The following is a 16,128-nucleotide window of genomic DNA, read 5'->3' as shown; positions in this document are numbered from 1 at the left end:
TTCACACTGGCAGCATTTCCTGCTCCCAAAGTTGGTACAGTAGAGTTTAAGGCTATGAGAAGAGAAGTGATCAGAGGGAAAGAGGAGGGAGACAAAAATAAATCAATTTGATATGTTTTAATCGTAGTTGCTTTCTCCCACTTTACTAATTGCTTCTTCATTATAATGTCACTGGTTGTTTGTTTCCCTTACAGCAAAAAGTAATTAACTTTTGTATTTTCCTCTCTATTTTTTTGCCCTCCAGGAGATAATTATTTCTTTTGTTGTAAGAAGATGGTGGCCAAAACATTAGAAATAAATTAGACCAGATGGTAGTAAATACTATTTGAAGGTATACATACATCATAATAAAATAACTCTCCTTTTTTTTATCATTTGTTTCCCTTCAGGTAGAAGGAAAAAGGTAAAGATTTCCTCAGTATATTAAGCTGAGGTGCTGTCAGGGGCTCACAGTCCAGAAAGTACATACACTGTGTCTCCTAGCACTAAAATTAAATGTTTTCAACCGTAGATTCACAGTATGGGGAACTCTACACTGTGTTCCATCACTTAAAATGTTAACCTTGTCATACTGGCATCTGAAAGCAGAAACACTTGTTCTCTGTGTGCTGGTTAAATGGCAATCTGTCAGCACTGTAGAAAAGGCTGCCTTATGTGTCAGCCTGGTGATTTGGCAGCGTTTTCAGCATTGAAATTTAACTTTCCTATCGCTTGACAACCAGAGGTGAGGGTGGGGAAAACAACATGCTACATCATTTAGACATCTATATATATAAAATCGGAGGTATGTATGTGTGTATATATGTGTGTGTGTATGTGCCGCGATCACGCAAAAACGGCTTGACCGATTTGAACGAAACTTGGTATGCAGATCCCTCACTACCTGGGACGATATGTTCTGGGGGTCTCGCGGCCCACCTGCACACGTGGGCGGAGCTACAAACAGAAAATCTGATTTCACCCATTCATGTCAATGGAAAAAATGTAAAAAGCTGCCATTCTCACAGTAATTCAAAAACGGCATGACCGATTTGAACGAAACTTGGTATGTAGATCCCTCACTACCTGGGATGATATGTTCTGGGGGTCTCGCGGCCCAACTGCACACATGGGCGGAGCTACAAACAGAAAATCAGATTTCACCCATTCATGTCAATGGAAAAAATGTAAAAAGCTGCCATTCTCACTGTAATTCAAAAACGGCTTGACCGATTTGAACGAAACTTGGTATGTAGATCCCTCACTACCTGGGATGATATGTTCTGGGGGTCTCGCGGCCCAACTGCACACATGGCGGAGCTACAAACAGAAAATCAGATTTCACCCATTCATGTCAATGGAAAAAATGTAAAAAGCTGCCATTCTCACTGTAATTCAAAAACGGCTTGACCGATTTGAACGAAACTTGGTATGCTGATCCCTCACTACCTGGGGTGATATGTTCTGGGGGTCTCGCAGCCCACCTGCACACGTGGGCGGAGCTACAAACAGAAAATCTTATTTCACCCATTCATGTCAATGGAAAAAATGTAAAAACCTGCCATTCTCACTGTAATTCAAAACCGGCTTGACCGATTTGAACAAAACTTGGTATGCAGATCCCTCACTACCTGGGGTGATATGTTCTGGGGGTTTCGCGGCCCACCTGCACATGTGGGCGGAGCTACAAACAGAAAATCATATTTCACCCATTCATGTCAATGGAAAAATGTAAAAAGCTGCCATTCTCACTGTAATTCAAAAACGGCTTGACCGATTTGAACGAAACTTGGTATGTAGATCCCTCACTACCTGGGATGATATGTTCTGGGGGTCTCGCGGCCCAACTGCACACATGGGCGGAGCTACAAACAGAAAATCAGATTTCACCCATTCATGTCAATGGAAAAAATGTAAAAAGCTGCCATTCTCACTGTAATTCAAAAACGGCTTGACCGATTTGAACGAAACTTGGTATGCTGATCCCTCACTACCTGGGGTGATATGTTCTGGGGGTCTCGCAGCCCACCTGCACACGTGGGCGGAGCTACAAACAGAAAATCTTATTTCACCCATTCATGTCAATGGAAAAAATGTAAAAACCTGCCATTCTCACTGTAATTCAAAACCGGCTTGACCGATTTGAACAAAACTTGGTATGCAGATCCCTCACTACCTGGGGTGATATGTTCTGGGGGTTTCGCGGCCCACCTGCACATGTGGGCGGAGCTACAAACAGAAAATCATATTTCACCCATTCATGTCAATGGAAAAAATGTAAAAAGCTGCCTTTCTCACAGTAATTCCAACTATAAAACACTTTCTATGACATTATAACCACTAGGGACATCATTTCTATTCTACCACGGACACCATACATATAGAGTTTGTATGTTCTAACTGTGTTTGTAACTGTTTCCTTCATGCACCCCAGTTCATAATGTTATTACATTACATGAGTACTCACATATGCTGAACTAGGAACACAGGTTCCATTCTGAACCGGGAACAAACTGCATGGAGTTTCTTTTCAACCTGAGTTTCCACATATTGAGTTGTTTAAATCAATACTGAAACTTTTGGATGCCACTTATTCCAACAGATCTTCCTTTTCAGTTTAAGAGATTGCTAATTCCAGTGAGACTTGCATTCTCTATCACAATCAACAAATCACAGGGACAGACTATTACATACTGTGGAGTGGATTTAAGATCCCCCTGTTTTTCCCATGGATAACTCTATGTTGCTTGATCAAGGGTGGGTTCACCCAAGAATTTATATGTTCTTGCTCCTGGAGGTGAAACTAAAAATGTTGTTTATAATCAAGTTTTGTGTTAGTTGTATTGTATTCATTTTGTCAAATATTTCACATTATAATTTGATTATTGTACTTTTTATAAAGCTGTAAAATAATAATTTCATTCACCACTATAAAGTATCTTTATTTCAATCCATTTACTGTGTTATTGCTATAATTAAATACCCGTGCAACGCCGGGGCATCAGCTAGTATAAAATAAAAGGAGAAAGCGTTGTAAGATGGGACCTTTGATTATGATCATAGATGTAAATAATTACACGGCCTGCCATCTGGCAAACCCCGAGAGTAGGTTTTACCCATAAGATCTATCATAATTATTGTAACAAAACTATACTGATCGTTATGCTGTGATCGGAAAAACTATACGACGGCCTACTAGCCACCCAAGCAGCAAAAATAGACAACCAAATCTCCAACCTATTGACTACAAGATGTTCAGAAAGGAAATAAAAACTATACTCTTCAAGAAATCCCTTAATAAAGCTTAATACCATGAATACCCCCTTCTTACAATCCCTTCCCTAACCCCAGATCCTACTTTTCCCTCTCTTGGAAACCATCTCTGATCTAACGTTGTAACCCTTCTTCCATAACTCTTTTTGTAATCCGCTTTGAACCGAAAGGTAATGGCGGAATAGAAATCTGTAATGTAATGTAATGTAATTATGGCCCCCTTCAAAACTCTGCAAACCTGGTGCCTGTTTTAATGAGTGAGAACTTTTCATATGGCAAAATAACGCATGCATTTTTCATTATGAAAAGCCATTCCTCAACCTAACTCCACCTGGGAACACTGGCAAAATATGCAGAAAAAAGCAAAATGGGTTGCTTTTCACATATGTGCATACTTTACTTTGGTATAGGGTAGGCAGTAAAGAGCTGTTGTTTATCTACGTAAATGGCTTTCATTGTTGCCATCATAAGGAGCAATGCACTAACCTACTGCAAATGCTGCAGACTTGTAGCTTTTTAAGTGAAAATGAATGTGCAACACATGTACAGAAGCACAGTAGCAAAGAATATTGCAAGCAGACTTTGAATGTTTCCCCTGGCCATTAGTTCCAGCTGTGACAACATAGTGCTCCTTTCTGTACATTTATTTATTTACACATTTGTATCCCATATATCCAAAATCTGTGCGGGTTACATCACACTCATAAAATAAAAACAATACAATTACTTAATAACACAACAATATTCATCATACAGCTCATAAAATAGAACCATATATGAACTAAATCACTCCCAAATCCTGGAAAGCATTTCTAAAATGATGAGCCTTCAACTCTTCCAAAAGGATTTTTTTAAAAACGCATCCGAGAGAGAATTCCATAACTGGGGATCAAACCACAGAAAAAACTGTGTAAACGACTCAAAGATTTAAATATAGATCGAGCTGGAGGGACTACACTTCTCCTTCCGTATTCGCGGTTTCGATTATTCACGGTTTCGATTATTCACGGTCTTTAGCTTGCTGGCTCCTCCCACAAAATTACATCAGCTTGCATAGATAAATCATTGATTCCAAGCATTTACAGAGAAAATTGCTGATTCCCAGTGCTTTCTTCACCGTGTTTTGCTCTCCTTTGGGAACAGGCCAGGTCTCCCACCATATTATTCACGGTTTCACCATATTCACAATGGTTTTTAATAGAAAACAGCAAATAACATATGAAAAAATTATTTGCGGTTTTTCTGTATTTGCGGTTCTGTTAATCCCCTATCACAGCGAATACAGAGGGAGAAGTGTACTAATAATTGTTTAGACTGAGAACGCGGCGAGCGTGCGGGTATATACTGTATATCTCCAGTAGCAACAACGTCAAGTAGCAGAACATAGACTGATTTATATACCAAAGCCAAGATCTTAAGTTGAAGGGAAAGGAGTGGAGAAGCAGGCAAATGGTTAGTGCAGCAGCCTAAGAATCAGGAGATCTGGGTTCAAGTCCTACCGCAGCTCCTTTTTGACTCTGGGCAAGCCACTTAACTTTCCATTACTCCAGGCACAAAAATAACTATAGTATCTATGCATAATATGTAAACTGTCTTGATTGTAAGCACAGAAAGATGGTATATCAAATCCTATCACCCTTCCCTTTCAAGGTGCTGCATGGCATCCAAATTCCTGATGATGAAGTGGAGATAAGAGCTTCTCCTGCCACCCCAGGCCATAGCCACATCCTGAAAGGTCAACAAACTTCAGGCATCCTACTCCCTTTAAAAATGTCTGCTAAAGCTCTCCAAACTATACTTCTATGGTATCTCTATGTGTTCCTGAACTTTTTATTTCATCTTGGCAAATGGTGCCAGCTGAGCCGTAGATCATTGTTGCATCTAAGTTCGCTGGGCTTGTATTCTCAAGAAAGAAAACAACATCTTAGTGAGGTATAGATACCTTTATTGGGCCATGACGTGATATTCCTTTAGCACTAAGGGCTAGATTCACTAAGCAAACCGATCGTGTACTAATCGGTTTGCGAGCCCTTTGCGACCCGATTTCCTTCCGACCCGATTCACTAACCTCTGTCCCGATCATCCTCCGATTCGCGCATGCAAATGAGGGGAAACGGCATTCATATGCAGGCAGGAAGCGATTCACTAAAATTAAAAAGCAACACCGACTGGGCTGGCCGATCCAAAATAAGCGACTGCTGAGGACCAGTTGTTGAGGTCCTTTCCGACTGCCCTGCCTTCTGCCGCCCTGCTTCTCTGCCCCGATCTGCTCTCTTCCCCGATCTCCTGCTCCTGTCATCCCCGATCTCCTGCTCCTCTCTGCCCCAATCTCCTGCTCCTGTTAGCCCCGATCTCCTGCGCCTGTCTGTCCCAATCTGCTGCTTTGGCCGCCCTGATCTTGCCCCGAATCTCTCCTGCCTGCCACCCCAACTCTCCTGCCTTTCCCCACACTGTGAGCCTGTGGTTTTAACCTACAGGTTTAAAGTGGGTTAAAACCACGGGCTCGCTGGGCTAGTAAAAGTTAAAAAAAACCCCAAAAGCTGTGGTTCTTAGACGCATGGGCAGACCATCTATGGATGGTCTGCGCATGCGTCGGGATCACACACTAGCGATCGCCCTCATTTTAATTTTTTCTTTTGTGAATTGGTCGGGCCTGCATGGATCGGCCACAGATCAGGCACGGAAAGGAGGGTAGTGAATCTAGCCCTAAGGGAGAAATGTTAAAAGGAGCTGAATTGCCACCTGGGGCAACAAAATACCTTGTGGCTCAGTGGGAGTAAGGGGTCCTCTTCCCTTATTCATTCGTTGCTCTGGCTCTCAAAAAAAAACAAAACTAACTCCAATGTCAAGCCACCCTCCTCAGGAGCCCCATCCCCTTTCATATATAATGAAAAAAAACATGACCTGCCAAGTTTGCCCTGCCAACAATTTCGTTGTACAGTTTCTTCTTTTGCCTTAGAAATCCTTTGTGATTTGTTCTATGCACTCTTGAATTCAAATACTGCCTTGTCTGCACTTCTTGCCCTGGATAGTTGTTCCATACATACATTATCCTTTCAATTAAGTAGTATCTCCTTAGATCACTCCTGATCCTACTCTTAGGGAATGCAATGGGGAAATCAGAATTACAAGTCCCTGCATACATTGGACCCAGAACTAGATCAACCCGGCAGAATGAATCTGGATGAGGCAACGCTTATGTTCTTATATGTTCTTATGATCCAATTGGAACCTTAAAAATGACAGTTTATTGTTTACCCTGTGTTTAAATCCTAACCCTACCAACATATCTGTCTTTTATCCCCTCAGTGGTCCTCTACTACCTCTTCAACCCCCCCTCCAATTCCTTTCTTGAGCGCTAAGTTCAGGCTCCCCTCATACACCTCTAATTCTCTACAGGAGCATTTGGTCTGACTCCCCTTTTGTCCTGTGTATTTGTCACAATTTAGATTGTAAGCTCTTCTGAGCAGGGACCGTCTTTTACATATACAATGTGCAGCACTGCGTGCGCCTGGTAGCACTATAGAAGTAATAAATTCACTTGTTCTGCCTTTTTGCTCAGCACATGCTGATTGATTGACAATATTTGCCTATACACAAGTCAGACACAGTATTGGCTAGGTCTCCTGAGGCAGGCGTTTATTGTCAAAACACAGATCTGTGTTGAATCCTGCAACATTTTATGTGTATTGCAAACTTTCTTCTGTATATAACTGAATCAGGCACATTTATTTTTATCTCTTTGGTTTTTTTAAAATGAAAGATGCACAGCATATACTGTATACCTAGGCGCATTCCCTCTTTATGCGTTCTCTTATATATCGACCCTCTTAGGGGCTCTTTTACTAAAATGTGTTAGTGCATGGCTGTTTTAATGATTACTATGCTGGCAGGACAATATGAGCTAGTCTGCACTATAAATGCACTTTTTATAAATCAGGCTCCCACAATTATACGTGCATAAATGCCAATATTCTGCTTAAGTTTTATGTTTATTGAGAGCTTCTATACTGTTACTAATGACTGGGGGAGTCATAAGAACATAAGCAATGCCTCTGCTGGGTCAGACCTGAGGTTCATCGTGCCCAGCAGTCCGCTCACGCGGCGGCCCAACAGGTCCAGGACCTGTGCAGTAATCCTCTATCTATACCCCTCTATCCCCTTTTCCAGCAGGAAATTGTCCAATCCTTTCTTGAACCCCAGTACCGTACTCTGCCCTATTACGCTCTCTGGAAGCGCATTCCAGGTGTCAACCACACGTTGGGTAAAGAAGAACTTCCTAGCATTTGTTTTGAATCTGTTTTGAATCTGTCCCCATTAGTCAATTCAGAGCGGTTTACATGAGCTTCTGTAAAGGTGTTATGCTACCGTGTTTCCCCGATGATAAGGCAGGGCCATCAAATAAGACAGCCCCCCCTTTTTAGAAAAAATTGTAAAATAAGGCACCCCCCCGCAAATAAGCCACCCACCGATACCTGCGCTTACCCAAATCGGGTGGTACGGTGGGTGACTCCGTGTGGTCCCTCCGTCTACCGCAGGGGTCGGCAACCCGCGGCTCCAGAGCCGCATGCGGCTCTTTTCCACCTTTGCCGTGGCTCCGGTAGTGTGTCACGCAGGCGTGCATCTTACAAGTCCGGCGTCGCGGCGGGAAATAGCCATGGTGAGCAGTGAGCTCAGCACGTACACAGATGAAAGCCTTGCTTGCTGATTGGTCCGGCGGCCGTGCCGCCGGACCAATCAGCAAGCAAGGCTTTCATCTGTGTAGTGCTGAGCTCACTGCTCAGCATGGCTATTTCCCGCTGCGATGCCGGACTTGTAAGATGCACGCCTGAAAAAGAAATCATCCTGGCCGGGGTCGGTGTCATGCTCCGGAGATCTACAGCCTTCCTATCTCCCTCTCCCTTCTACCTGCTTCCGGCCACATCCCCTGCTCCGCGGCTCTCTTCGGCAACTCAGCAGCAGCGATCGACACAAGCTTCTGACGTCGGGGCCTACCCTCTGCGAGTCCCGCTTGTTTCAACTTCCTTTTTCCACAAAGGCGGGACTCGTAGAGGGAAGGCCTCGATGTCGGCAGCTTGTCTTGATCACCGCTGCTGACAAGTTGCTGAAGAGAGCCGCGGAGCAGGGGGGTGTTGCCAGGTGCAGGTAGAAGGGAGAGGGCCAGATGCAGGACTCGTGGGTGAGGGAGCAGAAGAGAGAGAGAAAGGATAGAGATACAGAGGGGACATGAAAGGGTAAATAAGGCATCCCCCTGAAAATAAGCCCTAGAGCATATTTTGGCCTTCCAAAAAAAATAAGACAGTGTCTTACCATCGGGGAAACACGGTACATGAGCTTCAGGAGAGATGTTCCATACAGAGTTACAAAGAGCTTCTGTGACGTGTTACAATACTTGGGCACTTTACTGAAATGCAGTGGTGTTACAATGCAGAGTTATTAATACTAACATACATTTATATCTCCAAGTGATAAGATTTTCCCAATATGTATGATCTTCAGAGCCTCAGTGCCACCACTCCACTGTTCAATTAAGCTTTCATAGCAGCGAGCTTTACACGTCAAATCGTCATAGGCTCACTTTACTTTTCAAATTTTATCAAATTCACTTTGTGCTTGTTTTGTGTTATAAAACTAACTATATTTTAAATCTTTCAAACTTTAAATAAGTCACTTATCTCAGCGGTTCCCAACCCTGTCCTGGAGGAACACCAGGCCAATTGGGTTTTCAGGCTAGCCCTAATGAATATGCATGAAGCAAATTTGCATACCTATCACTTCCATCATATGCAAATCTCTCTCATGCATATTCATTAGGAACACCAGGCCAATTGGGTTTTCAGGCTAGCCCTAATGAATATGCATGAAGCAAATTTGCAAGCCTATCACTTCCATCATATGCAAATCTCTCTCATGCATATTCATTAGGAACACCAGGCCAATTGGGTTTTCAGGCTAGCCCTAATGAATATGCATGAAGCAAATTTGCAAGCCTATCACTTCCATCATATGCAAATCTCTTTCATGCATATTCATTAGGAACACCAGGCCAATTGGGTTTTCAGGCTAGCCCTAATGAATATGCATGAAGCAAATTTGCAAGCCTATCACTTCCATCATATGCAAATCTCTCTCATGCATATTCATTAGGAACACCAGGCCAATTGGGTTTTCAGGCTAGCCCTAATGAATATGCATGAAGCAAATTTGCAAGCCTATCACTTCCATCATATGCAAATCTCTCTCATGCATATTCATTAGGGCTAGCCTGTAAACCCGATTGGCCTGGTGTTCCTCCAGGACAGGGTTGGGAATCACTGACTTATCTTATTTGTTTCTCTCTCATTGGCTCAGCCTGGGAAACATTAGACCCGACATGTTTCGCTTATGCTATCTCAAGGGTCCCCCAGAGCCTCCACCGTCATGCACTTCACTAGATTTCTTAAAGTACTTTCTTGCTGGTGTAAGAATCTTGATCACTTGGAGATATAAATGTGACATCCTCAAATATGGAGAATTGTATAAAGAAGATCATTTCTAATTGAACAGGGAGTTATTAATACTGACATGATTATGTCATAATCAATCATCCTACTTATGTTACTGGCACATTGATCATCCTACTTATATGCACACGTGTATACCAAATCAATCGTCCTACGTATATACACAAATAATACTAGGCTTACTATTGCTGCTAGATATACTATGGTCTCCTTTTACTAAGCTGCGTTAGGGCATTAACGCGCTGAATTGCCACGCATGCTAGACCTTAATGCCAGCATTGAGCTGACGTTAGTTCTAGCCATGTAGCACGCAGTGTAGCGTGCGATAATATCCTGCGTGCGCTAAAAACGCTAGCACACTTAGTAAAAGGAGCCCTATATTTACACATCTTCTAAGGAGGTTGGCCATTTCAACTAAATATAATCTGCCACTGACTGACTGACAGTGTTCCCTTGAGAGCCCTGAGGAAACAACATTACTATCGTGAAACAGCCATCGTTGGCCACCTACAACAGTGGCAAATTTGGCCACGGCAATCTATAACAGTCAAACTATGGGACAGCAAACCTATGGGACTTCAAAGAGAGCGATGAGCCTCATTAGAAACATTACAGCTCCAAAAAGATAAGTCTGATTTGCTTTCTGTTACTGTGAAAGTCCTTTGATGTAGTTTGTTTGCATATAGCACCATTGGCTATAGAAATTTGTTTTGCTGCAAGAGCTTTAAGGGTTTTTTTGGGAGTCAATGATAGAAGCATGAGGAGGAGCCAAGGATTTTCTAGCTCTCACTCATAGCCCTGGTGTGAATTTTCACCTTGTGGCTTCTGAGGCCTTTTCTCTTATCCAGCATCTACCTTGAGCATTACCTTGCAGTGAATAATTAGGCAGATATATCATAGCACATAACTGGAGGTGTTAGTTTTGAACAATTGTATGTATGTTCCAGCATAACTCCATAACGCATGGACAGATTTCAACCAAACTTGGTCTACATATCAGTTACTATCTGGGAAAAAATACTGTGAGAATGGGAAGGGGGTGACATGTAAAGAATCATCGAAAAAGACAGATTTTGCTTTGACCAATTGTGTGAAACTTGGGGAATGATGGCATACTATGCTGTGCTGTCATTGCTGTAACAATGCCTCCAAGGAAACATAATGTAATTGCCAAGTGCAATCAAAGCTACATCTAGAGCTTCAGAGACAGTCCAGCAGCATAAGGCCTGACTACAGGATATGAAAGAGAGAGCTGCTACATCTAGAGCTTCAGAGTCAGCGTGATGCCCGACTACAGGATATGAAAGATAAGTGTCTAATCCAGGGGTAGGGAACTCAAGAGCCATATTCCAGTTGCTTTTCAGGATATCCCCAATGAATATGCATGAGAGCTATTTGCATGCACTGCTTTCAATGCCCGACTGGAATACGGCTCTCGAGGACCGGAGTTCCCTACCCCTGGTCTAATCCATAGTGTTCGGGCTCGCTGAGACACTCCCAATGCCGTTTAAGTCCAAGATCATTCCCATAGAGAGGGCCATTCTTGCATCTGAGATTGGGATATCTGGGATTGGGATTGGGAAATCCGGGTTTGGGATATCCAGGCAACGATGGGTGATCAGCTAGTAAAACTAATACAATAGGCATGAGTGAGTGCCGTGTATCTGTATGAATAATAAGATATTATCAAAAGAATATTCAATTTTTAAAAAATAAAAGGAAGATAAGATAAATAAAAAAGCACAATCAAATTAATGGGTTTTTGCCTGTGACATGAGCAGGAGCAAGTGAATTATTCACGTAAACACCCAAATTGGGTATATAGCTCCATATTCTGGGACTTTTTTTTAACCCCAAGAAGTTAATGATATGTAAAATGAACTGATATCTATATCATTTAGTGATTGAGCTCCATGATTTAAGGGAGATTTGAGGTTTGTGTTGATGATACGTTTGGACCACATAGTCAGTTTCTGATTGGTTTGAGAAAGCAATGACATGGTGGCCATCTTGACCATGTGATTTTTCCTTCCACTTGCCCTCAGGTGGTCACAGTTCTCTTTCATTCACTGTGCCTTTCCTCTTCTCTGGGCAACTCCTTGTACCTCTCTCAATACTGCTGATATTATGCTCTGGGTCACCTCCCAGTCAGGGAATTTTGTAGCCTCTTCAGGCGGGTGCAATGGGGGAGGGGGGAGAATCACATTTTCTAAACAAGCAATGTCTTCAGTGGGGCTTAACCCCTTCACCCCATGTTGGGAATCATTTTTGTAATCCTGGTCCTTTTCACGCAGTTCAGGGGCACTGTATAAGCTCTTCAGATCAGGAACCCAAGCCAAGATATACAAAACAGAATTTGATCTGATGAGATGCACACAGGCTGACTAAATCCTGGTAGTCCAAGGGGTTGTAAGCTACCACTATCATTGCTGAAACACAGTCCTAGAAAGATGCATTCTCACTCCAGAAGTTTATTTTAAACTCAAGAACTTTTACTGCATACCACAGGTTAAAAAGGCACAATGGTGGGACATGTTCAGGTGTGGTGAGGTAGTTCCAAGACTGGCCCATGCTACCCACTCACTATAAAATAGATTTTATTTTTTAACGCAGGGGTGTGTTTGGAGGTGGAGAGTAGGCATGTCCTGCACCAATTGATTAGCATGTAGACATTGGAGCGTGTTAACTGATTAGGGCAGGATTAACATGGGAGCACTTACCACCTACAAAATAAGTGGTGATAAGGGCTCACATACGAATGGGCATGTGTAAGTGAGAAATTAGTTGTGGCCATTAATGGGAAAACAGAAATTGTGCTCATTATACAATACAGCTGTACTAGAAGGGACCTTAGTGTCAGAAACTCATATGCTAAAAGTAGCGCAGGCCACTTTATAGCGTAGAATAGTAAAAGGATCCTAATTTGTATGCCACTTATAAAAGAAACAAATAAAAAAACACCTTGATTCAGTCAGAGCAATTTTAAACAACATGTTCAGCCTGGGGTGGGGACGGAGGGAGGAAGAGGGGCTTGTTGTTAATGTAGACCAACAAGGCCCATATCTACTATCTATCTCTATTATATTTAATTTAATTTTGATATTTCCCCTTTTTTTGTTTTTATTTATTTTGAATAAATTAAATTAAATGAAAAAAAAAAAGTTCAGTGGATATCCATTTTGATGTATTTTATTATGCCACTTTGACAGTCTCTATTTTTTGCTAATTAACTTGTGCTTTTCTCCTTGTAAGGCTTTTGCTTTTTATTAAACACAAATATTTCTGGCCATTAACTTTAATGAGACCAAAAATGATTAAGCAATTAATGATGTGCTTCAGTTTCTTTTTTGACGGTTGGTTTATTCCTTATATATTGCAGTCTACAATAGTAGTTTTAAGGGTTGTGCCAGGATATTTTTGTGACCATACCTTTTAATTTTTGTTTGTTTATAATACAATGCATCAAAGTGAAAGGCTACAAAATGAAGCAATAAATATGGGATAATTTACCTTCTCAGCTCTAAATTGTCTCCTGTTAGTAGCGTTCCTCACACAGTGGAATGAAATGCAGTAAATGAAATACAGAGCTACTAGATTAAGTGAAATTAAAATATATTTCCTGTTAACATAAACACTGCTTTTGCTAATCATGCTATAAGTTATAGAAAATCTTTTAAAGCGATTAACACTACTATATCACGTGCTTCTTGCCGTCATCTTCACTAATATCAGAATCAGGCCATTAGAGCCTAGATCAGGGGTGTCAAAGTCCCTCCTCGAGGGCCGCAATCCAGTCGGGTTTTCAGGATTTCCCCAATGATTATGCATGAGATCTATTTGCATGCACTGCTTTCATTGTATGCTAATTGTTCTCATGCATATTCATTGGGGAAATCATGAAAACCCGACTGGATTGCAGCCCTCAAGGAGGGCCTTTGATATCCCTGGCCTAGATTATCATTTTCTAATGTCATAAAATCACTCTCATTGGTGAACCAGGAACTATAAAGTTTGCAGCCCAAAGAACCCAGGCAGAAGTGATCTATAGCGGAGGAAAATAGAAAATAAATGCTAGGAACAAAAGGACATTTTGAGACTTGGGGTATTCGTGCAGCCCACAAACATACATCTCTTCTAGTTAGTTTGAATGGTCTTTTATTAGCCTAATTTGTTTAAAATGTAAACAGAAATAGTGTTGGTGTATTCTAAATTATTGATAATAAAAGAAAATGTGCCATAATATGCTCCTTTGACCTCTTTCCCTTTCTATTTGAAGTTCTAAACAAATGAAACCAACTAATTCAGTGGCATCTTTTGTTGCAGACTGACCTTTTGCTTCAATTCTGTGCTCTGTGGTCTCGGAACTCAAGCTGGCTTTCTGGACACCCTCCACAAGATGGCGATAATGTCACAGTAGAACAAGGGCAGACCCTGCTGCTTGACTCCAGCACCTGCATCCTGAACTTACTGCATGTCAAAGGTTCTACTTTTGTTTCTTTCATTTTAGAAATTAGCTGCAGAGACTATGACTAATCAAGTGCTAGGCATCTGTATTTATTGATTTTTATTACATAAGAATCTAAAACGAGGAATTTGGAATCATTTAAGCTCCTTGTCAGTGCAGTTTGATTAATACTGAAGTGGATTCATCTTAGTCTTAAACTGGCTCCTAGCAGTCATTTGTCCACATCTCAGAACCAGGTAGCAATTTAGCACAGTTTGGCAGGACTGGAAACTTTTAAGTTCTGTGTCTGGAAAGGTAGGAAATAGTAGTCAATGCTGCAGGTGGAAACAGGGATGAAATTTTCTGAAGGCTTTTATGCATTCTAGTTTGCTCTCAACAGTGCCTGCAACCTTTTACCTTTATGGGCACTCACATAAAAAGAAACAATAGTTGCAAATCATTTTCTCCTCATGCGTTGACTGAATGTGAATATTTCGCCTTAGCATTCGTAGTAAACATGCATTCACTAATGTAACTGGTCAGTTTTGCATTTTATTTAGTGCAATTTGCTCTAGCAGTAGTGCCTTTTGAGTAGGGTCTATCTATATATTTGTCTGTCCATATATGAATAGGTTTGTGTATGCATGTACAAACAAACCCATGTTTTCTCCTAAAGTTAGAAAGAGGCTACAGATTAGGGCAGTGTCTCGCAACTTTGCAAAGCTGAGGCATGCTAAATGTGGTGGCCGCGGCTTGAGGACATCCAGAAATGCACGGACGTCAACGTGATGACATCATGTACACACGCGACATCATCATGTCGACATCCGCGCACACACGAAGGCCATCCAGACGAGGCCCTGAGCCACCAGTGGGAGGTGCTGGAAGGGAAGAGGCACGGAGAGAAGGAGAGGCGCTGGCGCTGGCTGACTGCCTAAAGAATGTGCCTCTCGCTGTGAGAGGCACGTCCTGTAGCCAGTCAGATGGCGCCAGCGCCTCTCCTCCCTGGCATCTCGCAGCATACCTGGAATCTCGGGCAGCACACGGTTTGCGATACACTGGTATAAAGAAACACTGTGCTGAGGAGGACAGACCTTGGGGAAGAGTGCAAAAGCTGCGAGGATGAGGAGGCGATTGCATGGTGAAAGGGGGCCAGAATACCTACGAGTATATGCTGCGAGGTACGCCATGTGTACTAAATCTATACCCGATTTTATTTCTTGTTTTATTTTTTTAATATTGTAATTTAAGTTGCCCTTTTCCCTAATGTTTCAATGTCAATTAGCAGCATATGTGATATATGTGGATTTTATTATTTTATCTGATTTTTATCTGATGTAAATCGCATTAAAATGAGATTTTGCGATCTAATCAAAGAATTTATTAAACTTGAAACTTGAAATATTTCACTCTTCCACACGCATCCCTCACCAAACAAGCACACACACGTATGCACATCTTCTACCCTCACCCCTCACCTCACTATATATACACTCTACTCCCACTTTCACTCTCAAGAGAAACAGAAATTTACACATGGCACCACTCATAAAAAGGTTTCCGACATCCTCATAGCCCTTGTTATCCTGCGACACTCGTTACCATGTCCATTAGATATGCATAAGTTTGTCAATCTATGAATGTGATCTTCTCAACTTGTTTTCAAGTTGTATTAACCTTCCAAAGGCAGCAAGACCTATAATTCTTTTTTTATTTTTAGAAAGAAAACATATAGAGGGCCATTTTTGAAAAGGACACTTCCATTTTCAAAGCCTAGCCACTAGATGTCGCCTAGTTGGACATCTAGGTCGACAGGATGTCCAACCCTCAGGACGCCTAACTTTATACCCCATTTTAGACCACAGAAACGTCTAAGTTGAAAACATCCAAATTCAGATCATTTACATTACATTACATTAGGGATTTCTA

The 16,128-nt window shown here is 41.8% G+C and overlaps 1 protein-coding gene across 13 annotated transcripts in view; it reads left to right on the top strand.

The window, feature by feature from the left end:
* Positions 1-16,128, top strand: part of PKHD1 (PKHD1 ciliary IPT domain containing fibrocystin/polyductin) — an 800,857-nt gene that overhangs the window by 384,270 nt on the left and 400,459 nt on the right. For all 13 annotated transcript variants that reach the window (XR_004538726.1, XR_004538727.1, XM_033936724.1 and 10 more), the window contains one exon: positions 14,079-14,235. Coding sequence is in view for 11 of the 13 variants with exons in the window: in XM_033936724.1 (XP_033792615.1) it covers positions 14,079-14,235 (157 nt within the window). In the remaining 2 variants the exon portion in view is untranslated. The remainder of the gene's footprint in view (positions 1-14,078; positions 14,236-16,128) is intronic.

This window comes from Geotrypetes seraphini, chromosome 3, assembly GCF_902459505.1.
Source record: "Geotrypetes seraphini chromosome 3, aGeoSer1.1, whole genome shotgun sequence".
Lineage (NCBI taxonomy): Eukaryota > Metazoa > Chordata > Amphibia > Gymnophiona > Dermophiidae > Geotrypetes > Geotrypetes seraphini.
The sequence above is the reverse complement of the archived record's forward strand: the minus strand, read 5'-3'. Positions and strand labels throughout refer to the sequence as shown.